Consider the following 26,865-nt stretch of genomic DNA (forward strand, 5'->3'; position numbering starts at 1 on the left):
TTGCGAAAACTCGCATACACCTACGATTAGGATAACGATTACACTTACAGGTAACATTTAAACTTTGGTCGTCTCAAAGTGTAAATACAAACTGTCGTTCCAAACAAATGCTATCTCTTTTATGATGATTTTAGATGTTGAACAATTGAGTTTTCAAGCAAAACATGTAACTATAATTAACATATTTAATATTGGTCGTTGTATTAAACTATAGTTTAAGTATGCCATATGTTGAAGGCCGTACATTGACCTATAATGGTTTACTTTTATAAATTGTTATTTGGATGGAGAGTTGTCTCATTGGCACTGATACCATATCTTTATATATCTTTATATGAAAAATGAACGAACATCATTTCATGAAATGATTTGACAACTGAGATTTTTTTTAAGGAGAATGAGATTCAACAAGTTGTTGTTTAAGAACTACATGAGTATATTATATTTTTTTCGTGGTATTTCATGTCCCTTTCGGTATTTTTTTTATAATCTTTAACTTTATCTCAATCGAGAAAACAGTTTGTTTACGTTTCCTCTATCAATAAAAACTATAATTCATCAGGGCCGGATTTATGCGGGAGCGTGGCGGGCGTGCGCCCCCCCCCCTCTAAAATTTGCAAAGCATGGGTTGAATTCAACATATTTAAGTATCAGAAGAGACCATTCAATCTTTTTTTACATTCAAAGTATATAAAGCAGTCAGTTCAACAGAATCAACGTGATTACTAATCAACTGGCCCACGCTTTATTAAAGTTATATAAATAATTTCAAAGATAGGTGCCATACGCGGAGCTGCGATTGATGACAAATTTAATAGGTTTTTAGCAGTTAAAGTAAAAACAAATGTTACATTGTATTTGCGGTTTTTATAATCAATTTGTTTGATAATCGAAGTCAGCAGGTGAGATTCTTTTATAATATCCGTAATAAAAGATAGAAATACTGTTTCAAGCGAAAGGTTAGTTTATTAGTTTGTATATCTGTGTCTATATTTTTTTCTCACTTGCAACCTAAATATTTAGCCGAATTCTGTACCGTTTTACTGTATGCTTGGGATCCCAAGCAAATAAATGCATCTCATTCTGACCTTATAGTTATTTTTGACGAACACAGTAAAGTCTGGCACGACCTCCGAAAACCAAAAAAGTAAAAAACAGATAGTATGAAAGGACAATTGAAAATCGCTGGTAAAAGTAGAACTTTTCGTTTGAAAAAGATATTGGTCAGGTGAGCAATTGTGATCTGTCTCGTCTCACTTTGTGTCCATCTGTCCGCCCGTCTATCTGTTGATTGTCGTCCAGTGTGGATTTAGGAGGATGCAGCTTGAAACTTTAGTTCCTCGCTAATTTTAACACATAATAGTTCGTGATATCTACATTTCACTCCTTTAGAAGAATATTTCAATGATTTTACGTAAAAAAAACTCCAAAATTTTTTCGCCACGCTTCGCTCGGCGAAATTAGAAATTTGCGCCCCCCCTAACTGGAATCCCTGTTCATCATCGTCAGACTCTTATAAAGAGACACCAAGACTGCGTAGGAACTTCGGAACCTTTTTGGTAATAAACTTGCTGTAGGCCTCATGATTTTTTCTAATCAAATTCATGAGCGGCATTATGGGGTTTTGGTTTTTGTAGCTTGGCCTTCTTGGCAGCTTTGGGTTGCTCAATTTCCTCCTCATTCGAATTCGTGTCGTCTCGTTCTTTTGGTTCCTCTAGCTCTTTTGGTTCTTCATGTTCTATATTTTTTTGTACTGGAGAAGCATTTTGGGTTTTTTTTTTCGGCTTAAGTGGCCCGTTATTATCATCTTCAGAGAACAGAACCTCAAGTATCTTATCCCTTTTGTCATTTGCAGATGATGGGCCAGGGACATTTTGATGATTTTTTTTATGCAACTATTGTAGAGATCTTGTGCTTCGGTTGTCAGACTATGAATGTTTTCCTTTACTGCGTTAATAATTCTGTCCCACGAACACGGGTGTATCTGATATGCCCTCATCTTAAGTAATAACTCCTGGTCAGATACTGCGACAATTTTTTTTTTTCGTTTAAGGAATTGAGGGTCATGCAAAAAAAGGTCAAATAATTTAAAAAAAATATTAAACAAGAAATTGTAAAAGTTATCAAAACCAGGATATGTTTTTGATAGCAAGACATCTAACGTGAGTTTCTTTAAAGTTCTGATTAATATGCAGAGAAAATGTAGAAAGCTAAATAGACTGATAACCCACTATAGAGTTAAGATTAAACATGCAATCGATTAATTAAAAAAATATAAAGTTATGGGGACTTTGTGGAGCATCCAAGACAGCGATTAACATCTGTTATGACCAGATGCGTTGCCCTCGTTTGCCGCCGTGAAGATTTATTCACATAATAAAACAAAATATTTTACTATGTATCTTTATTTGTTTTTGTTTTTTTCATTTTGAGATATCCCTTTGTTTTTTTTTTTATATGTAGTCGTAAGTCTGCGGTGTAATCCTAGGTGTAGACCTAGTTTCCGCAAATGTCTAAATGCATCACAATTACTATAATTGTTTAACTATAGTATTGTGAAAATAATTGTATGACTTTCAAGATTGATATTCGTTAAAAAAAAATATACGTCACTGCATGTTTGTAATGTCCTGTGTTGTTAATGGGTGTGTGTGTGGGGGGGGGGTCGTTTTTATTCTGCATTTGACACGTTGTATCGACTATGTTATTTATTCATGTGTTTCTTTGTGTTGAGTGTTATTGTTTAAAAAAGAAGATGTGGTAGATTGCCAATGAGACAACTATCCCACACAAAAGACCAAAATGACACAGACATTAACAACTATAGGTCACCGTACGGCCATCAACAATGTGCAAAGCCCATACCGCATATAGTCAGCTATGAAGGTCCCCGATAAGACAATGTAAAACAATTCAAACAAGAAAACTAACGGCCTTATTAATGTAAAAAAAAAATAGGAAACGAAAAACAAATATGTATCATATAAACAAACGACAACCACTGATTTACAGGCTCCTGACATGGGACAGGCACATAATAAATAATGTAGCGGGGTAAAACATGTTAGCGGGATCCCAACCCTCCCCTAACTTGTGTTTTTTGTGTTGCATTTCTGTCCAATAATGTGATGTCATTTTAGCGATGTTTATTAACATTACTATATAAGCAAGAGGTTTGGCAGGCCATAAAACCAGGTCCACCCCACCATCTTTGTATTAAAATGTAATGTACCAAGTCGGGAATGTGACAGCTGTTATCTAATAGTTCGTTTCTATGTACTAGTATGTTCCATTGACGTTTGTTTATTTGGCACTTCAGTGTTTCTGTTCTATTGTTTTCTTCTTGTAGTTGATGTGGTGTGGTAATGAGACAACTCTCTTCCAAGACTCAATTTGTAAAAGGTAGACCATTATAGGTCAAAGTACGCGGTCTTAAACACGGAGCCTTGGCTAAAATCAAACAGAAACCTTTAAAGCCAAAGGCCCCGAAAAGACTAGTGTACATTCATGCAAAGAGGAAACCCAACAGTCTAATCTATATATCTATGTATAAAAAACCTGAAACGACAAACACTTATGAACAACACCGACAAACGACAACAAGTGAAAACAGGTTTCTGAATTAGGATACACAGCTAATTTTCCATATGTATTATTCCTGTACCAAAAATCTGTAGTACTGGAAATTTACTTTTAATATTCAGTACTATTTTGTATTTTTTAGTACTTGTTTTGAACTTAAATATTTAAATGCTATATGTTTTTGGTTACAACGCTACATATTCAGCATTTTGAAAGTATGTCTATTTCAAATCACTTAAAATCATGATTTTTAAACATGAAATATTGTGATCGCTCTTGGTACTATTTCTGTACCTAAATTTGAAGTCCAAATCAAATACTGTAAAAAAACAGTCAGTATATAGTACAATAATTCTAAAGTAAGGAAATACTTATAAATATCAAAAGTGAATTTCCAGTACTACAGATTTTAAGTAAAGAAAAAGTACCAATGCAAAAGTAGAAGTGTAGGGGTAAAACATATTTAGCTTTAAATATTTATAGCATTTACAATTACACGGTTTTGCGATATAAGGCCAAAAATTGGGTGTTTTTTTGCTAAAATTGTTGACATTCTAGGACTGGTCACTTATTAAAATGGGTTCTATAAATATTTTTTCAATTACTAAATAGAAAATACGCCTTGAAATTTTTACCATTTCAGTTTTGCTCTAATTTCTTTATTATTATTTTTTTCGAATACAAGTGGAAAACAGCATTTATCCCCTATGTTCTATTTTTGCTTATTTTTGAATCATATCCCAAGATGTCCGTACAATTTTTATACTGTACTTCCCTAAAACATTTAGGTAAAGTTTGGTAATATTTTTTTCAGATGAGTAGTCTTTTTAAAAGTTTAGGACGACGGAAATGATGGCTAAGGCTCACAAGGCCTTGTTTGCCAGGTTGGCTAAAAAGACAATGAATTGCACATATGACAAATTTTACGTTTGTTTTATTGTCTCTTTACACTAAACCACGATAATAAAACCACAAAAATGTAATTAAAACTTATTTACAAACAAATTAAATTGTTATGTATACAATGTCACACTTTTGTGTATAATTTATTTACAAATTACGGATAATTTAACTTATTTATGTTCACATTGTGGTTTAACTAAATACTTTGTTTTAATTGACATCATTTGAACCGAAGGTGATATAGGCTTTGTGTCGATTATAAAGAATTCGGTTTTGTTTGATAGACTTTCTGACTTAAAAGTTTTGACTCGATCTAATCAAACAATGCCTTCAGTTTTCAGTCTTACGCTAAAGTTAAAGAAGATTTACAAATCATAGTTTTTAAACGGGGGCTAGGATGAAAAATGTTATCCTATATTTTTTTCATTTGAAACCTCTGTCTTGCTTTTTTTATTTGGCAGTCGCTGTTCGTCCGGCTAGCCAGACCAATAGTAAAAAATGTCTTTTTATCCGAACAAGCCGGACAAATAGCATTTTTACGGTATTTTGTTATTTGTCCGGCCAAAATATAATGGTGGTCTGGAGATGTATGAGTCTGATCACTGATTATTGGCTTCAATAGACATATAATATGATTCCAAGATAAGATTCTGAATTTATTGTTTCCTTGAAGTGTATTGCAAATCAAGTCGTCAAAAGATTTTCAGACACGATTTTGTATTCAAAATGTTCGGGGATTTTTAACTCATAGGGACGATAGGCACGTGTCACCTTCCCCAAAAGTAAGAATGTGTTTACGATCGACAATATAGAAACAAATGTTTATTAAGTTAAATAGAAGGGTAATCCTATTCCGAGTCGAGGTATATCAGTGCATGTCCATAGATCTCCATTGTGGTATAGATCTTAGAAATTATGCATCCTAGCATATTTGAATTAGTCATTATCCGAATGTTTTTTGACTCCATGGAGTAAATAAGCAATTTCAGTTTAATGTCAGGCTTTATTTTTCTCAGTTTATACATGTATACTATATACGCTATTGTTCTGAAGTCACTTATAAATAAAAAAATGTTTTAAGGCAATCACATTCTCTCTAATTTTGTTTGTGACATCTTTAAACATAAATCACGATCTCCAATTTTCAAAACGTCAGTTCGAAAAATGCGATATTAGCATGATCCCAAGTTAAGAAAGCTTTGACATCCAGTCTTAGATGCATGATTATTTAATAGTTTTTATTGGCTTTGAACTAGCTGTCAGTTAACTGCAAGTACTGTCAGATCTGTACATAGAGTTTTAGTTGTTGTTGGGATGTACAATTACCCGGCCACGTCTACTTGTATTTTTCTCCACCTGATAAGTTAAGACTTTTTCAACTGATTTTTATAGTGTGTTCTTATGTTGAACTGTTATACCACTGTCCCAGGAAAGTGGAGGGGTAAGGATTCCGGTAACATGTTTAACCCCGCCATAGTATGTATGTATGTGCCTGTTCCAAGTCAGGAGCCTGTAAATCAGTGGTTGTCTATTGTTTATGTCAGTTACATATTTGTTTTTCGTTTTTTTTTGTATAAATGAGGCCGTTAGTTTTCTCGTTTGAATTGTTTTACATTGTCGTTTTGGGGCCTTTTAATGCTGACTATGCGGAGTGGGCTTTGTTCATTGTTGAAGGCCGTATGGTGACCTATAAATGTTAATTTCTGTGTCATTTTGGTCTATTGTGGAGAGTTGTCTCATTAGCAATCATACCACATCTTCTTTTTTTATTATTGGGAACACGACTTAGGACTAAGACGTGTCATAAGATGGTCTAGAACAAGTCCTAATCATAAGAACACCACCCTGGTCTTAAAATTCATTCTAGAAGGCAAAATTTTTTTCTAGCATGAATGAAAGTATGAGTAAAGCAAAAACAAAATATTTTAACTAATTTAGTTGGTTTTGTTTATACTAGTAGTGGTTGTTTGTAACAATCGTAAATGATCTTCGGTTGTTTAATATATTTTGATATAACGAAAAAGAAAGATGTGGTATGATTGCCAATGAGACAACTCTCCACAAGAGACCAAATGACACAGAAATTAACAACTGCATATATTTACATAGGCGGATCCAGCCCCAAAAATTTGGTGGATTATATAGGGAATCAATGAAGCATGATGGCAGAGCCACCCTTTTAGATATGTTAACCCTTCTTCCTAATCAAAAGTTCTGGTTCCGCCTTTATCTCAAATTTCCCACTTTTAATTTGACAGTTTTAAATTTGATATGTGTTGTGATTAAGAAAAATATTTAATCAAAAACTGCATTCCGACCTGTGGACAGTGTATATATCTATGTTGAATTCTTAAAATTACTGCAAAAGCAAAAGATAAATGGACGGTTACACGCTACTTATTCTTGTAAGACGTTTCCCTCTTATCTTTGTAAGCGACTATATTCTTTACATCAGTTGCGTTGTAACAGTAAACCAATCAAAAGCCCGCATGAAGTTACAGGTCAAGGGTCATTTAACCTAACAATGTAAACATGAGCACATGTAATTGATAGATTACGAGGTTTATGGTCGGTCTTCATCACTCTTGATCGTATCGTACAATTTATAGCAAGAATTTATGTGATTTTAAACAATTTCAGAATTCTGGGATTTTAAATCTATTGACTTATTGTTGATCAGCAGATATGGAAAGTAAGTTTGATTTTTTTAAATATTTTTTCCCCAGAAAGTACAAAATGTAAAGTGACTTTAGGAGGATTTATTTTGTAAATAAGACCTTTCTTTATGCATGCATATACTATTTTCTGTTAGGACAATCTATGATGAGAAGGAAATTTCACCTAATTTCAAAGAAGAAGAAAAAGGAATTGTGTAATCGATGCACACAAACTTTTATATATGTAGATAATAGAATTACATAACAACTAAACTGCATGCATTAGACCTCAGCATAATGCATACTTTTAGCAACACAAGTTTATTATTTGTATGTTAATATTTTCCTTAATATTACGATTATTTTCACCAATGATAAAACCTAAAGACATTTATGTATAGTACAACACATGTTTTACTATAAATGTCAATATTTTACTATAAAGTTGTACAATATGTTACCACAGAAACAAGATGACATCAATACGTGGTGATCAGCTGGTCTCCATCAAGTTTATAAACCTCATTATTCCTTTGTTATTAGAGATAGCCATAATTACTGTGTATTGGGGAATTACATCAATTTCTGTATTTCTTATACTAAAGATATCAGACGGGTTTTTTTTATTGAAATTTTATTTATTTCTATTTTTTCAATCAAAACATTGTGATAATGGTCCATCATTTTACCCCGAATTAATTTAGTACTGATCGAATCCACTATTACCTTCATGCAGATATGTCTCTGCTTCAAGAAAGAGAGTGCTATTTATTTATGTTTAAGTCGATCATGTATTTAAAACAAATATCATAAATGTAATAAATCGTTAAGTGTTCGTTGAGATATGACTGCTATGAATTTTGGTTTGGTTGGATTGATAGATCTAGGAGGCATATATACGTCCTTGGAGAGATGGGTTTTAGTCAATGTGTTTAAAAGGGTCATTGCACACTTTGAGTCGTATTTTAGCGTGCCATGCCACTATGTATTAAACAGTACCCTGGTAAATATGTTAGCCCAATCCAGACACATGCATTATCCTGTTTTTGAACCGACCAGTCATATAATAAGTGCCTATAGAAGAATCAGCATAAAACCATGTGACAGCACTGCCACGTACTATTTTGAGTCTTTGGTTTGACCAAAATAACTTGAATTTTCCGCAGATATTGAAATCTATACGACTTTGAAATCTATACGACTTTAAATTCTATACGACTTTGAATTCTCGTAATTGACCGAATAATAAATTACGATTTTCCTTGTAACTGAATTTTTTAATTGTGTTTTTTTTTTCTATTTACAAGTGACTTAAAGAAAAAAAATCTGACAGCAAGCTTCCGGCAATGCAATTGTTTTTATTGAATATTAATACATTTTCATACGTTATAAATATTCATTAGGTATTGTCTTATTGGAATCACATGAATCTTATGTGCTATTTATAATAGTACAAGTCACAAACACTGCCCTCAGCAATAAAATAAATAATAATCTGTTATCGACAGTCATAAAATTTCAATAAAATGAAGATTACACACACAATAATGGACCCCATGCATTCTATTTGTTTAACATGTCCTGTTATCCCTCGGGGTCCAATAAAATGTTGTACCTTGAGAAGAAATAGTTAACCCTTCCGCGTCTTCACTGTGTTTTATGGTTTTTATATTTTGTTAATTTATGTTTATAAATCATTGACACGGTATTTTGTACATTTAAATCAAAACTGACATAAAATTTTGTAGTATCCATGAAAAGAAGAAAAATTGACTCATTTTGGTGATGTTTTTCGTGTTTTTTATTTTGAACTTTATCACGAAAGGTCATTTGAAGGACATTGACAGATTGGGGAATTTATGATGATGAAGTAAATGCATATCGTGTCCTCGAACCAAGTGGACGTAAAAATATGGCGGGATTGACATCTTTTTTATATGTATGACCACTATGAGACGGTTATGTGGAGTTGTTCCTTTTTTTTTCAAAGTACTAAGAGAGATACATAGAAAAATAAAGGTCAAACGGGCATCAAGTTACAGGATAAATCGTTGGATAATTTGGAGAAAAATTTGCGTAAGCAATAGGAAATTGCGATAAAAAGCTATTTTTAATTTGGTTTGCAATTTTATATCATATATCAAAAACCACAAACAAAAACCTTAAATCCAGTTGTAATATCGTTTCACGGTTTCATAGAAAATTAAATATAGACTGGACAAAAAGGTCACATACATTTTTGTAATTCGTAGTATTGTGAAAAGGGAGGGATAATCAATAAATTAAACGTGCATTTTTATTTTATATAAATACAAAGATTTCATGTTATAAAAAGCTTAGGTAGAAAAGGACGGGAACTCTAAATATCATCAAATGATAAGAAAATATTGTAGGGTTTCATAAGGGGGAGGATTGTTTTTTTATGGCTTTCTAGTTGAAACCCTAACTTATTATCGGGCCCGTTATTAGCAATTACAATTATGTAGAAGCCATAATGTTTGTTTTGCAGTTACGGGGAGTATGTTGTCCACCAATTAAGCTGTAAGGTTTCTTTGTAAAGTAAATTTCGACATCTGATAACAAATGTCCCCAGCTAATGTTCTACAAATTATTGTAATATCTCCTTTTTGTTTAATTAAGTTTTTTTGGGGAATAGCTTCTTTCAGAACCATCTTGTGAAACCCCTCACTCGTATGTACCTGGAATTCACAGTACTAGATTTTCCATTGCAAAAATGCATGTACAAACACTATTATACTTGTATGCGTCGTTTCATTTATGTACCGGACTTCCAAACTAAAGTACAAAACTAAAGTCAGAAAGGCACAACTTTGATATGACAAAAGTCACAAATGATTGATAAATAATGCACGCTATGTTATTTTTGTTTAGTTTCAGTACTATGAGGTAAGGGTATTGAAAACGGGTATGCGCAAAAGGCTGTGCTGGGGTTTAAGCATAAGGCAACATTCATTTATATCACGACCGACTCAAAGGGATGTGCTGGGGTTTAAGCATAAGTCAACATTCATTTATATCACGACCGACTCAAAGGGATGTGCTGGGGTTTAAGCATAAGGCAACATTCATTTATATCACGACCGACTCAAAGGGATGTGCTGGGGTTTAAGCATAAGGCAACATTCATTTATATCACGACCGACTCAAAGGGATGTGCTGGGGTTTAAGCATAAGGCAACATTCATTTATATCACGACCGACTCAAATGGATGTGCTGGGGTTTAAGCATAAGGCAACATTCATTTATATCACGACCGACTCAAAGGGATGTGCTGGGGTTTAAGCATAAGGCAACATTCATTTATATCACGACCGACTCAAAGGGATGTGCTGGGGTTTAAGCATAAGGCAACATTCATTTATATCACGACCGACTCAAAGGGATGTGCTGGGGTTTAAGCATAAGGCAACATTCATTTATATCACGACCGACTCAAAGGGATGTGCTGGGGTTTAAGCACCAGTCAAACATTCATTTAAACCAAATTCGACCTATAACTGGATGTGGAAGGATTATACTCTATGAACGTAGTTTTGTTCCGAGAAAAAAATAAAAAAACATTCAAAATTTGATATGAGCTTCACCTGGTTTGAGTTCCTTTTAAGATTTTGTAGAATAGCACCTTTATTTTGAAAGAAATAGCTACCCCCAATTCACCCCCCCCCTTTCCCCCAACAAAAAAATATAACAGTCTATGACCTAGACGATGCACAACTTTTTTTCGCAGATTTTCAAAAACCAATAAAATGTGTAAATTTGTCCTCAAAAGTTTTAAGTATGCCATTATAGATGATTTTTCGTCTGAATCAGAATTGTCACTTGATAATGGTCTAATCTCCCGCCCTCATTGTCAGAACTAATTGGTTGTTATTCATGTTCGATTTAAGCGGGCTGTATAATTAACATCTGGCGAATTCGATGGAGCCAAAGACCACTTTTCTTTAACAATGAAAATTTAAATGTCGATTGTGTAGGGACAGATGATGTCATTGTCGTCTGCTGGAAACTCGCACGTGGCTGTCGCGTGAGCTCTCAACAATGTAGCTGGATTTTCGTATCTTTTTTAATGTCAAATGAGTTGAACTTAAAAGTTCAATTTCCTTTTTTGCAGAAATAAAGTTTATATTTCAAAGAATTGAACAAAATAAATGCGACTTTAAAAAAATCGTAATTAAAGTTCATTAGTGTATTGAAAAATTTCGCCGTTATAATGATGATCAATGACCCTCAGATAATAAGTTGCATACCGGTACAGCCTCCATACCTTAATCAGAAATTATGAATGAAACGTATTTTACCTGTGATAATAAAATACCGTTACCTGCACAGGTGTGATCAGGTGTAAAATGTTTATCGTATTCCAACAGGTAGAGATATTTATAAGGCTTTGATTACAATCAGAAAGAGATATCTGTTTATTGTCAATCACAATGAGAAGAAGCCTTCTGAAGGGTGATGTCGGATTACCCGTGACACAATTATAATAGGATATTAACTATGTAATCATATTGTATTAATTGATTATAATTATGACAGAGATGAAATATGATTGACAGGTAATTCAGATCGTGCAAATTATAGCACACTGTGCACATGCAGAACTAGTAAAGAAAATAAAGATATATATATATATATAAAAAGAAGGAAATACGTGCATAGAAAAACTTTGAATATAATTCCTTAATGTTATGATTTGGTATTCTAGTTTCTTCTAAACAGAAATCGACCTGTAATATGTTCTGCTGAACGGAACTCAAACGACCTAAGAATAATCTGTTATTTTATCCTCTTTTTTACACCAATATCTTGTTTTTTTCTTTCCATGTTTTCATTTTTAAACATCTTTATAAAAAGTTTATAGTATCATCAATTTTATACTTCCATGTAATTATTACATTTATAAGTTATCATTTTCTTCTTAACAGTAATCGGCTAGTAATATTATCTACTGAACGTAAACCAAACGACTAAATTGGTTAATGCCGGCACAAACCTTCGGTTTAAAGCAATGTTAAAAATGGCCCTTTGAAATATTAAAGCTATGTAATGTTTAAGCAATTCCCTTGGTCTTTCATTTAAAAAAATATTTGTACAAACATGGACTTCCATGCTTTAAGCATCTGGCAGTATTACAAACTTAATCTTTGAAATAGAAAACCAATTTTAACACGTCCCTTTGTATAAGACAAACAATTCCATGGTGCCAGCACGAAACATGCAGCTTAAAGCAATGTAAAAGATGACCTTTTGAAATAATTATTATAAAATGTAATTATATTAGAGTTTGAATTTCCACTGATATGCCTCCATGTTAGATATAATGGCGGATCGATAGAGAGACAAAGGGAGAACAAAGAAGACATGAAAAGACAAACATCGTCATGTTAAACAAATGTTACTGAGAATTATAATTACAAAATTAAATCGACGACGGAAGAGGACACGTAAACTTGACCATCTGTACACAGAATTATTAGTCAGAATACTTTGTATGATAAAATTTAAGGGGTTCTTTTATAGTTTTTGATAAAAATTGTTTGCATGCAGAGTTTTATTATTTGGTTATGCTATAAATTATTAATTGTTCTATTTGTCACTTAATTGACGATGATTCATTAATTAGAACAACCTCAAAATTATTCCCAAAACCATAAAGGAAAAGTAAGGATTTTCCTTTATTAAAATTTACAATAAAACTGTAAGAATCACAAATAGGAAATAAAATTTATAAAAAGTTTGACATGAGAAAACTGAAACAGAATGTGAAAAATAATTCAGTCCTGTTACAATTTTTTGTTTTGAAATTATCCAAACGTGAATTAACTCCTTTGAAGATGAATTTAGTCATCTTTTAAAACTTTAACGGAATCCATAATTGCATGGTAGATGATATCTAGATATATGAAGATGTAGTTTGGGTGCCAATGAGACAACTTTCCATCCAAATAACAATTTAAAAAAAAGAGTAAACCATTAAAGGTCAATGTACGACCTTCAACACGGAGCCTTGGCTCACACCGAACAACAAACTATAAAGGGCCCCAAAATTACTAGTGTAAAACCATTCAGACGGGAAAACCAACGGTCTTGTCTATATATAAAAAAAAAAAGAGAGAAACGAGAAACACGTATATATCACATAAACAAACGACAACTACTGTACATCAGACTCCTTACTTAGGACAGGTGCACACATTTGCAGCGGGATTAAACGTTTTAATGGATTCAATCCTTCTCCCTTTTTTTCTGAAACAATAGCATAACATCACAACATAGAAATACACACGATAAAATATCAATTGGCAGACTCAACTCAATAAAAAAACGTAAATTAATATCTGTATATTATAATTCTTCGGGTCAGAATAAATTATTGGCTTACGGTTTAATATTACTTTATACTCAAAGCAACCCTTCTGCAAGCAATGATTTTTTTGTCGGAGGAAAATTAAGGTACAGGAAATACCCCATGACGAATTTATTTTTCACCTAACCCGAATAATCCAGTCTGGAGGACAAAGACCATAACGGGCGGTGTAACTATTCGAGTTATTTTTCACCTTGTGAACTTCACTCTTCCTTTCTGAAACAAATATATTTTTAGGAAATTTAAAAACATTTAACCCCGTTATACAAAAAATGAAGATGTTTTAAGTCGATGTCTAAGCGGGGTTTTCAATCACATTGCAGAACCTTGAGACGGAAATTAAATATAGGATGTAAAGAAAGTATCTATAAGCAGACACCATGTATATTTACAAATATAAGTGCTTTGATGTGTGTCCTGTAAGCACCATCACTCCTTTGAGATTACTCGTTCTCATCTTACACCGATAAGGCTGTCTAAACACCGGATCTCCCACCGGGTTCTGTTCCGGTTTAACAAGATCCCAAGAGGGAACACACGAATTATCATATCTGCATCAAATAAATCCGATTAGCGTCCGCCAGTTGACATGCTGGGTACAATAGAAGTTGTTTATCTTATTAGAGGCGTGTAATATTTCCGCGAGTGAGTCGGGTAGATGATAAAATCAATAAACGGTCTTCTTTAGAATTAGTATTATTTGAATTGCGAGAGGAAGAAGATGTGTGTACAATAGTTAGGAGTTTATACTGTGACGTATTTTTCGTATTTTTCAACGACTGCTTGTGACATTACAAAAATGAAATCTTTCACGGGTAAGAATTTAATTTTATCTTCATTGTATACTATATATAAAATATTGACTTGTGACTTATATAGTATAGTGAAGTATTCCTAAATCGCATGTTTATGTTTACGTGTACATTGTTATAATCTGAATATTTTATAACTGATAGTTCATTGTAATAACTTTATTTGGAGAAGACGTTCCTTTGAAACAATTTTGACGGGATATCTGAGGTTCTTGAGAAACAATTGTCTTCATTTAGTCATAATGACTATAATTTTTTTTTTATATAGACAAGACCGTTGGTTTTCCCGTTTGAATGGTTTTACACTAGTAATTTTTAGGCCTTTTATAGCTTGTTGTTCGGTGTGAGCCAAGGCTCCGTGTTGAAGGTCGTACATTGACCTATAATGGTTTACTTTTTGAAAATTGTTATTTGGATGGAGAGTTGTCTCATTTGCACTCACACCACATCTCCCTATATCTATATACTAATATGTCAAAATTAAGATTATATGTTCACTTTGGAACTATTCTAACTTCTTAATGTGCGAACTGTTATCGTAGTATATACAATACAAAGTGAATAATTAAAGGTTTCTTATCTGCTTTATTTTTGATAACATTTTATACTTCGAGTTAAGCATTAGATATCCTTCATACCCATAACGTAATCTTAAGTCAATCTTAAAATCTAAGCCTAGAGCGACTGAAGAAATGTCTGTTTCAATAAAATTGGCATGGCGTTAATCGTATTGGCTTGCCTATTCTGATTAACGGCCGTTAGTGGTATATTGGATTGCCTAACGTTTACCTTCCAGATTCGTTACTACCCAACATCAAGTCTGACCGTGTATGTTATAAATATTATAGCTTGCTGTTTACTGTGAACCAAGGCTCCATGTAGAAGACCGTTCTTTGACGTGAAATGGTTTTACACATTGTGACTGTTGATGGGGTGTTGTCTAATTTTCACTCATATCACATCTTTTTCTATCTATTAACATCATTTATCAGTATAATTAGGTATATTTTGTACTGTTATACCGGTATATTGTATACCATATCCGCAAAACTGCCGCTGATTTCGAAAGACAAATTTAGGGCGAACAATTATGCCAGGGGGAGGGGCTTATGAAGCTACATTTATGGTTAATGGTATTCCATAGGATAAGAAACGCAATAAATCTGCATTGCGTGTGTAAAGCAGATTACTGAATGTAAACTACTGAGATTTATAAATCAAGCCAAGACATAATAGGACGACACTGCGACTGTAACAAGGTGTGAAAACAACCATACAACTCGTGTTTACAGGAATATACTATCATGTTCTAGTTATTCATTCTGTCCTGTACTTACATTCTACATTCATTTGTCTTTTGATTTTTTTTACTTAAAATGTCAATTTTACATAAACAGACACAGCTTTAAATAATTTGAATTTATTTTCCTCGTGATTTTATTATTTTTCTTTCTGATAATGTCTGAAGACTAGCTCAAGTTATTGTACACTACTTAATTCACCATAGATTGGTTGATTGTTGGTAGCTAAGCGTTCACTTAGGGGGATCTAGCTATATATAAAAGGGGTTCCCAATTCCCAAGCCACTCAAGAGAAAGGGGGTTCCAACTTTGCTTTGTCAAATGCATTGATCGTCTCAAATAATCGGAGAGGGGGGGGGGGGGGGGGGGGGTTAACGCCAAGAATCACCCCGATCCACCAAGGGGGTTATTTACTTGCAACAATATTATCTAAAAAAAAGTCTTATGACAAATTTAAAAGATCATAGCACAGCAATTTAAGGGATTGTTTTTGAAAAAATGATTTGAAACTATAGGTTTTGCTTTTCAGAGTGATTATTTCGAGGAGGGAAAGGCTATAATTTCTGTGACAAATATACATATCTTATCAATATGATAAACCTGTCTAGTGGTTGTGTAATATTTACATTAATAATTAAATACACTAATCATTAGGGTATGCTAACATGTTGTGTAATCATGTTGATTTGTGTAAAAGGGATTTACTGATGTAACACGTGGGGAACGTGTATTGATGTTCGATAAATAAATAGATTTCCTATAGATCGACAAAGATACGTTACCCAGGACATATCAAGGTTAAGATACATGTAAATATTTTTACAACCTTCAAAAAATAAGTTCGAACAAGTTTTTAAAAAAAGTAGGGAATCTGTGCATATTTGATTTTTGATAACATGTATATAAATTAGTCCGTTAGTTTTCTCGTTTGAATTATTTTTAAAGGAGGTTATATAAGACGCATTTTTGGTCATAAGAATGTACCTTATTTTGTGTTTTTGTGATGAACAATAAATGTTTTTTGCTTCCAAAATTAAAATCAACAATTCATGGAATAAGAAATAATAAGAGATTTGAGGAGCTTTTGAGTCACAGAATACGTATGATATATATCATATATAAAACGTTGAAGCTCTGTTGCTCACAAATAATGAATAAAAACAGCTATTGATTGAAGTTTTATATTTTGTTCTTGTGAATTTGCACATTAAAGGTTAAAACGGCACACACATAAAAAGTATTGAGAATATTTTCAACCATCTGCCATATTTTTACAGACTCAGACTGCTATTTTATAGTTCCCCAAAAATGTCAAGCATTGCGAGCTTTTTATATGTTGTTAAAGGCAATGCTCATCTTTGTTTTACGAGTCTTATATATTCAGCAACGATTAAACTAAATTGTGGTCTAGTTTGATATTATTAATGGCAATAAGCGTGCTTAATAAATTTAATGTGAAAACTATTTAGGATATTAATTAGATTTTATTGACTGTCCAATTTGTGGAAAGATGTGTAAAGATATCCATCTGGAGTGTGACAGATGGCGGATTGTACAGATGATTCTAAAATTATAAATTCAAACGCGACCATATAAAACTGTACTGTATTATGATATATAACACATTTGCTACGTTCTGGTTTTCTCGTTTAAATGGTTAAACACTAGTCTTTTTTATCGGACCCTGTATGGCTTGCTGTTCGGTGTGAGCTAAGGCTCCGCGTTGAAGACCGTCCTTTGACCTACTAGTATAATGGTTAACTTTTATAAATAATGACGTTGATGGAGAATTATCTCGTTGGCACTTATTCCACATCTTCTTAAATCTAATTAGAAACCCTTAAACCTCAAAAATTGAAAAACATTGCTGTTAAAATACATAAATTTAACACGTCAAAAGCTATATAGTATTATAAAGAAATAGTCAAATCAAATTTGCCTGAGGGAGTTGAAACTTGTGTTTTCTTACTAGTTTACAAATTTATCATCAAAGAATTTGAACATAATTTTCTATATCAAAATTAGTCCTTCAAACTCTTCATAATTTATAACCGTTTAAACTGTCATCATGGTCATAAGATCAAACTGCTATAAATAGATAAATATTTTTTCATTGAAATATATTTGAACTTATTAATAAGTTTGCTAATTTCGCCTGGTTTTCATAACAATATTTGAATGTTTCGAGGCTAAAATACTGGTCTGATGTTGATTTATTATCAATGTATAAACTCTTATGCAATATTATGATTTTAAAGCGATTAAGGTACAGATAAAGACCGACGAATTCCAGATGATCGAACGCTTGGACCCCTCAGGATATTGAGGGTGTATACGATTTTAAACTTGATGACAAGACGATATGTGAAATTTATCTGTTTTTGTACAAATTCCCAAGGACCCAATCATAGTGTACATATTTTGATGCGGGAGGGTGCATTTTACTAATGTTAAATTTGAACATTCGGATTTTCTAAAGCAAGAATTCGATATTTTGAAGGAAAAATGATATTCATTGTGGTTTTTTTTTTACATTGAGAAAAATCGTTTATCAGGTTTCTAAACAATACGGTACCATACAGTGAATATTCTAACTGTGTCAATACAGCGAACGTCGAAAGTTAAAAAAAACACACAACATAAAGCAATTTATTGCGATGACTACAGCTCCGTTGATAATGTCTGTATAGATATCGTCAAATCTTCAATACCAGTAGATAGATCTACCGTCTATTAATTGATATAAAGATACATGTGCTGAGATTATTTCATATTCTCATTTGTGCTGATTCATCAATTTATGTGAGAAAGTTAATTAAGAAAATGGCATCATTAAATCTTGTAGGACTGACCACTACAATGTTGCCTAGCAACGGAACAGACATTATTGTAAACAAGGAGATGCAGGTTGAGACGGTGATCGTGATTCTGTGGATTTCGGGAGGAATATTACTGATAGCACTGATTATACTGTTGGCATGTATACTGAGGACAAACAAGAAAGGCAGAAGACGTTCTAATCCTTTACGGTATGGATACAATATGTCTCTCTCTCTGTCTGTATGTCTGTCTCTCTCTCTCCCTCTCTCTCTTTCTATCTCTCTCTCTCTCTCTCTCTAGCAATGAGTATACTGTTGGCATGTATACTAAGGACAAACAAGAAAGGCAGAAGACGTTCTAATCTTTTACGGTATGGATATACTATCTCTCTCTCCGTTCTCTTTTTCTTTCTCTCTTCCCATCTTTCTTTCTATCTCTCTCATAAGGTGATACAACGTAACAAATATTGAAAAGACAAACAAAAAACAGTTAAATGTTTTCAATGTATTAAGTTTTAGTTCCCACCGCTTTCTTGCATTATGCTATTTTTCATGGCTACATTTTTTACTAGTGTCTTGAACTTATTTATTGTGCTTATGGTGCAATTAATTTTATGTCAAGATAAGGCCCATCGCCTTATTCAAAATATTCACTTAATAGGGTTAATGAATTATAACATCCCGGATATGATTTCCCTTCCGGATACATTTATTAACTTCTTTTAAAATTTTGTTGACACGCCGGTCTAAAGCAAATAAATGAGGTTCTATTAGTATAGGGTTTAACGAGTCTTTAGCGAGTGACTTCCGCATGATGTCACTTAATCGCTGAGGGCCAATATATAGCTTAACTAGTTTTAAAAATGTTTCGTAACTTATTTGACAACATTGGTATAATGGCGCTAAAATTGATAATTCATCATGTTTAGTCTTTCCAAATCCTCGGCCATTATCGTAATGTACGTAAAATGTGTTATTTCCGAACTCTTTGTATGTTTCGTAATGATGGCGGTCCATATTTCCAATTAAAAAGTCGAAAATATGCATATCAATGAGTTCTATTAATCGTCTGTTGTTTTTGTATATTGCCTCCTGCTTAACTCCCTCGCAATAATCACTGTTACGTTCCCATGATGCCTTTGTATGTTTGCTATATGACCGTCGCCATGGATTCAACCACGTGACCCTATCTGCCTCATCTAAAGATGGCAGAAATGTAGCAAACGAACCTTCAATCAGATCAGGTTTCCCGCAGATAGCATGTTCTGAATCACAGTAATAATCACAATCACCATAGAAACATAAATTACCTACTGGCGATTTAAAGAATTTCTTCTTCAATTTCCTCTCAGCGACATTTAATATTTCAGAAGTCATATTTATTGTACGTCCTGCCGTTGGTGGAACGCGGTAAAATCCCATTACCCAATCAAGATGAAATGCTGCTATTTCCGCATGGTGGCGTTCATAATCACTGAAATAATAATGGTCCGGGATTGTTTCGACCTCCCTTGCAAACCTCATAGGTTTAAATAATGCACTTCCGCCGTTATGAAATGAAATAAGAAGTTTTATCTGAGTCCCTCCACTCTTTAACTTTGTCCTAACAATACGTTGGTTTGTGATATCGTTCAGTAAATTTTCAATATCCGTTTCCATTGGGTCGTATAACGCCGTCTGGTGGATATTTCGTTGGAATTGTAGCCAACTCTTGTTTGAGTGTATTTTAGGATATCTAAGTCCAGAAAGGTAACGTCCTTTTGGTACAGGTTTATGTAACTTATCTAAAAGTTCTTCGAATTTGATTTTCTCTAATTCTCCCAAGTCAAACATGACATTACTAAAATTAAATAGTTTCTTCAATAAATAGTCGACGCCAGGATCGCTATAATTTACAAAATCTGACGAGTAAGTAGTTTTGACAGTAGGTAACACTCTAATAGGAAAACTGCCTTTACTCACATCATTTTTTATTTGATTTTCAAATCCGCTCGCCCCGCTAGTATGATTAAGGTTGGTCTGTCTTACAGATATTTGAACACTTTGAGTTCCATTGTTTGTAACGTTTTGCGATTCAATACTATTCCATCTCGAGATGTTCATTATATTTATCAAAGCTAATACGAAAACGAGGCTAAAAAGAAAAATTCTCTCCTTGTATTTCATTTCTTAGTCTTTGTTACTGTCATATAATGCGTGTAGTTCTACACCTATAATACTAAATCTAAACCCTCTCCTTGGTCTTCATTGCTTAACCTTCGTTTTCTTGCAGTCTAACATTCTATACTTTTATCAAAAGACCTAAGCGGCAGCTTGGAAATTACGATGTTTTGTGACATTGGAAAATTGGTAAAGTCAAGCGCTGTAAAACGAACAATTACGTATCATCAAAGATAAACTAGTTAAAACAGTTAAATAAAATTCCGAGTAGATATTTGGGTATTTTTAAAGAAATTTGCTCTTTGAAAGTGTCCAATTATTAAAAAAATACTTTTTATCCTTAAAAAAACTTTACAGAGACATTGACTCGCAAGTTGTTCATTTTGAAGTGGACATATCTGTTCATTAAATTACTTAACATGTTTAAGGCCGTATTGTTTTTATTACTCCTTGACGGAACCCCACAAGGTTACTTGCAGATGCTGAGTATGTAAACGACGATGTCTTTGATAACCGTCACTTGTGATCAGTCAAGCATTACATTACTTGTGTCACAGGTTGACATTATGTGTTTTGTTTCAATATTAAAATCTATAACTACTAGTTAAAATAAAAACAATATGTTTTAATAAATGTTAAATCTATAACGGATTGAAAAACAACAATTTATATGGTAAAAATACTCTACATAGTATCAGCTCACTATGCGACATCATGGGCTTTTCTCATTGTTGATGGCCGAACGGTGACCTACATATGTTAATTTCTGTGTCATTTGGTCACTTGTGAGAAGTTGTTTCATTGGCACTTATATTGTATACCACATCTTCCTATTTATATATCTATGACTGAAAACACAATAAAAGCAGAACTTCTATACTGTTAATGACAAACCAAACTTTGAAAATGTATAATTCAAAATCTAAAAGTAGAACTTGTCAAATTTTGTGGTATGAAGTCACTGGTATTGTAGTTAATGTAACGCGCATTTTGTCAGTAAAGTCTATATCTACATAAAAAAAACTCACTAGAAGTTAAGTCCAGTTAACACATTCATCTGTGTATTTCATTATGTTTCTGTGACAATAACAAAAATATTTAATGTATTATTTCAGGCCTGGTGTTTTTAGAGTACTGGAAAGTGCAAATGGCGGAGTTAATCCAAGCTACACGAGTTACGACGAGATTTGGACATGGATTCCAGTTGTCAGGGGCGACGAAGCTTCATGTCCTCCACGTCCGGAAACTTCACGTAATGTAACCATATCACCGGCAGCAACGTCACTGGCGTCTAATCTAGAACCACCACCATATAGTGTGGCCATTTCTACGCCATCTAGACCTCACAGCATTCCACGCTATTCATCGGCAGCTATGACTGTATCCACGGCAACTACCTCGTCATATCCGGTTAGTAATATAACATCTACTGTCTCGATTAATGGTGAAAGGTCAGGTCAAACAATTGTTAATTCATGTTCTCCTGTAATTAGCCCACGTGCTCAGAGAGATAGGCATCACATATCAACTCACAATGCACAAAATACATTAACGTCCGGTCAAATATTCACTAGCACCCCTATTTCAAGTCCTCGAATTAACCAAAGAGTAATGGGAAGAAACGAACCAATCAGAAACCCTGTTATGAATTCAAACCATGGGAATATTACTAGTAGTCAGATTGATAGAGCACAACGACCCCATAGTTGTTATGAACAGCCTAACGATGTGAGGAGTCCCATGGCTAGCAGACGATCATTGTTTGGGCCGGAAGTCAATTCAAACTCAACTCGATTGTATAGCAGTCGGGATAGAATACACAGACATGATGTACAAACGGCTTCACCTGGCCAGGGAAATGCTCAGATTGAGACGCCACCTTTCACCTATGATCCCGAAGAGGGCGTTTACTCATACCTTGCGGGAGGCCTTGGGCGACGGATATGGTGTGATATTCCCCCGAGTCTGTTAGACGAGGACGGTCCACCACCATACACCCGCAATGCAGATCTTCGAAGTAGGGAATACTACCAGAGAAGACCCCGAACAGATCGACCTGCGCCCATGGTTAGGTACAAGTGCATGCCAAATATATGTTGTATGCGCATGTCACTTTCTGAATGAACTCACTGAGTAAACTGTGCACCATGTCCCCAATTCTGACCTTTATTCTAACTAATTTTTTTTCTGCTGCATGGTTGTTGTTTGTATGTTGATAATATTTATGTTTCTTTGTCTTCATCCCCACATAAATTCTAAATGATCCAATTTGTGATTCTGAGTCCGATTTTTTGTTTTTGTGACGCACATACTCCCTTGTTTATTCCTATTCATTCGATTCAGGACATGTTTTGTCAGATAACTTACATTAAACCGGTGTCGTCCGTGCTACCGAAAACATATATGGCTTTAAGATTCCGTTTAAATTTTAAGTTTCATTACCTAAACAGACCTGATATGTTGTCCTATAGTCTACTCAAAATCTACAATGTTGTCAACTTTCAAGTTGTTTTTTGTCGCATGCTGAGATGTTGTAACTGGCAAAAGCTTCTTCGTTATACAAATCAATGAAAACAGTATATACATGTCTTCTGTTCGTGTATGGACACCTTTGACAACTAATAATTGTATCGCTCTCGCCTGAATCTAACCGTAAAACATTGGATGTTACTCTTAAGAGTGCGGTTTAAAGCACTTTATTGCACCTGCAGAGAGAACCTAGGATTAACAGCTTTTTGATCTCCTCAATTTGCATGAACCATTGACTTTGTATCATAACATTATACTTACTTTAATTTAATCTTCCTAAAAATGTTTGCCTATATAAAAATGCTTGTCCTGCATGCATAAAATAGTAGAAAGGTTTACGAAAACGTACGCGAACGTCAAATTTTGGTATTCAAAATATATATATTGACCACGGCACGGTTAAAAGCATATATTACAGTATAATTCAATATATAATGTGTGTCTGGCATACGTTTTTGTAGTAAATCATGTTAACCTTAATTAAATTCAATGCAATATTAAATGATATATGTATTACTCTTTTACCACCGGATGTGTGACTATAGTCATGAATGATTAAAACCCTTTTAGTGGCTTATAGAATTTGAACAACAAAAAAAAATCATATGTTAATTAGATATTTTCTTTCCTTTTCAGGCTTGAATATGATTATTTCTGACAACGACCGTATCATGTGACTTACGTGTGATGCGTACGCATAACACCAGGGACGCCATTAGTGCCAAAGAATTCCGAATGGTGCCGAGACTATGACACAATACTCAAATACATGTGTTCAGATATTGCTATAGTGCCTTAAAACGTAGTGCAATTGTGTTTTTATATTTCAATGTTGTTTGTGGCTGAACAAATGTGTAATATGCTAGAGTAAGCTTATGGTTTAGGCTACTAAATGCAAAACTTTTGTGTACAATCTTGCCAGTAATTGATATATTATGTGTGTGAAGACAGTAAAAGTATCAGAGAAGAGATATAAGAGAAAATTATAACCATGTATGTGCCAACGATGTGTGAATGTGTGTTGTGTGTGTGTGTGTGCCGGGAAATGTATGTGATGCTGTTTTCTTTCCTAATTCATTGCTTTTGCATTCTTCATCCAAAACATCCTACACTATATCGTATGTATGTGTCTCATTGTTGAAGGCCGTATAGTTGGCCAATTGAAAATAATTCAACTTGGATTATCTCCCGTTCAATAGAAAACATGTCAGCTTAGAATGCTTTAGAGTCTGAAATTATCTGTTATAAATTTTATGGTAACAGATTATACCATTTTTATTAAAGTTAGTTGTTCTATACATTATAATTATGGTGAATGGTAAGGTATGATTCGGCGAGCGTAGGAGAGACTGAGCGATACTGATTAAATGGTGCTGATTGTATATAACTGATCAATATGTATTTTTTTTTATGTTTTTATCTTACAAGCATAGTAAGAGTGTGCCGAAAGGAGAAAGCCATCGGTTCTCTTTTTTAAATTATCAATGTTTTTAAGGCCTAAGTTGCTATAGTAATATTTTGTAGGAAATTCTCATCTTGTCAAATGCAATTCACTTGTATTATTTTTTACTAGTTCCATGGAGAGTTGTAGGTTTTGGGTAATAAGTTATCTAATCAAACATTTTTTTTCTATTTTTTTTTAAATGAGATTGAACGTGGTAGATTTTGGGTAATTACAAATGTAGTCAAAATTTATTTTAATGAAATTTTAAACTTGATCTAAAGTCGTAGTTTTGGGGAAATGTAAAATAAAGACGAAATTTCTGTAAACGAAAACGAAAGACTTTAGTTTGAATTGATAACAAATCTTTTATTTTTGTTTAATTTTAAGATAAAATTACTGCGAGACTACAGTTAGAATATACAGACTCAGTGAGCAATATAATTACATTAGATGTATATGTTTCATTATACTACGTTATTCTGATTGGCTAACTGCACTTCACGTATTATTCCTGAAGCAATTGCAATACTCAATAAAACTTATCATTCATGATAACACGAGGTCCCACAATAAAGTGCACAGGTGAATTATTAACTAAAACAAATATAAAATTCGTGTTTTCAAGATTCTAGCTAAAAAGTGTAATTATAAGTTTTGCATGCTTCTTTTTGTAACTTTATAGGGTTGTAAAAGCGTTGATCGTGCGCACATTTTTTGAATGAAGCGCTTCGGCGCAGCGTTCAATTCTCAAATAAACATACAAGTATCTAGTCAATGATATTTACATTGAAGCCATGTCAGTATTATTAATAACCTTATTTATATGGATCCACGTCTTGTTGTTATGAGAGGCCCCTCATGGGGGTGTCCAAGTAATCACATAATCACAAATGATTTGCCAATATAATCACATAATCATTAACTATTTGTTTAAACAAGTTAATAAAAAAATCAAAAATATAGTCCTAGATTATCAAATAATCACTCAATCATGAAGTATATTTTCTGGTAATCAAGTAATCACTCTATCATCAAGTATATTTTCTGGTGATCAAGTAATCACTCTATCATGAAGTATATTTTCTGGTAATCAAGTAATCACTTAATCATGAATTATATTTTCTTGTTATCAAGTAATCACTCTACCATGAAGTATATTTTCTGGTAATCAAGTAATCACTCAATCATGAAGTATATTTTCTGGTAATCAAGTAATCACTCAATCATGAAGTATATTTTCTGGTAATCAAGTAATCACTCAATCATTAAGTAGTTGTCTGGTAATCAAGTAATCACTCTACAAACGGCATAGTAATCACATAATCAAAAAAAACATGAGGAGGTTCGTATGAAGAATAGAGATGAAGACAACCCAACCCACCGAAACGTTCATGATGTTTTGAAAGGTACATTTCTATAGGGCTCGCCGCGATATAGCCTTTTTGTTGTTAATGTCTGTGTTATTTTGGTCTTTTGTGGATAGTTGTCTCATTAGCAATCATACCACATCTTCTATTTTATATTTTTGTATTAAGTTGACGTAAAGCAACAATCAATCAATAGGGCAGCGGCTGTTTAAGATAGGAATATTTAAAACTTTTTAACAGAAGACATTCAAGTATAATTCAATACAATTAAAACAATAAATTCTTGATTGCATCTTAACACCCTGATTGTATTTTTTTTATTATTAACTAATTATTTTGTCTTAACAACTTGACGTGGATCACATGATTATATTCTATCAGTATTAGACAATAAGTTAAGTGTGTAGATATATATATATAAATGATGTTGCTATATATTGTGTAGTCTATAGTTAATATTAATGTTGCATTATTTAGCTATAAGATAAGTTATATTAGCTATTAGATAAGTTATATTATCTGTTTCTGATATTTATGTTTCTGTTATTATATGAAATTTGATATGTGATTTAATTCTGTTTGTTTAGTCAGGAAACAACCAACCAAGGATTTGTATAGAAATCCTTGAACCAACTAACTTTAAAAAAGGGGTATAGTTATTATAATTCTCTGAAATGATAATACAAATTAATTTTTACTCAACAAACATTCATTTTTTCAGTTCTCGAATTGTATTTTAAAAGAACTTTTAATTTAAAGGCAAATATACTCAATCAAACCCTTCTCTAAAGGTCAGATCAACACATTTCATTTTTAAATAAGAAATGGGAATAGATCTTTTATAGAAAAAAAACCCGCCCCTTTCTATGTAGACTGGTTGTTTCCTTACACTTGATTGAAAT

At 33.2% G+C, this 26,865-nt stretch overlaps 1 protein-coding gene across 5 annotated transcripts; it reads left to right on the forward strand.

Moving 5' to 3' along the window:
- Window positions 1-7,007: 7,007 nt before the first annotated feature.
- LOC134718472 (uncharacterized) lies at window positions 7,008-26,133 on the forward strand. Of its 5 annotated transcripts, none has more exons than XM_063581016.1 (4): window positions 7,008-7,177; window positions 18,490-18,673; window positions 21,739-22,695; window positions 23,789-26,133. In XM_063581016.1, the coding sequence occupies exons 1-4, from the start codon at window positions 7,171-7,173 to the stop codon at window positions 23,808-23,810; spliced, it is 1,170 nt and encodes a 389-aa protein (XP_063437086.1). In that variant the 5' UTR covers window positions 7,008-7,170; the 3' UTR covers window positions 23,811-26,133. The 5 variants fall into 5 exon arrangements, with proteins under 5 accessions (XP_063437086.1, XP_063437085.1, XP_063437089.1 ...); XM_063581015.1 differs by lacking the exon at window positions 7,008-7,177 and adding an exon at window positions 14,055-14,346; XM_063581019.1 differs by lacking the exon at window positions 7,008-7,177 and adding an exon at window positions 17,920-18,056.
- The last annotated feature ends 732 nt before the right edge of the window (window positions 26,134-26,865 follow it).

Source organism: Mytilus trossulus, chromosome 5 (genome assembly GCF_036588685.1).
Source record: "Mytilus trossulus isolate FHL-02 chromosome 5, PNRI_Mtr1.1.1.hap1, whole genome shotgun sequence".
In the NCBI taxonomy this organism is placed as follows: domain Eukaryota; kingdom Metazoa; phylum Mollusca; class Bivalvia; order Mytilida; family Mytilidae; genus Mytilus; species Mytilus trossulus.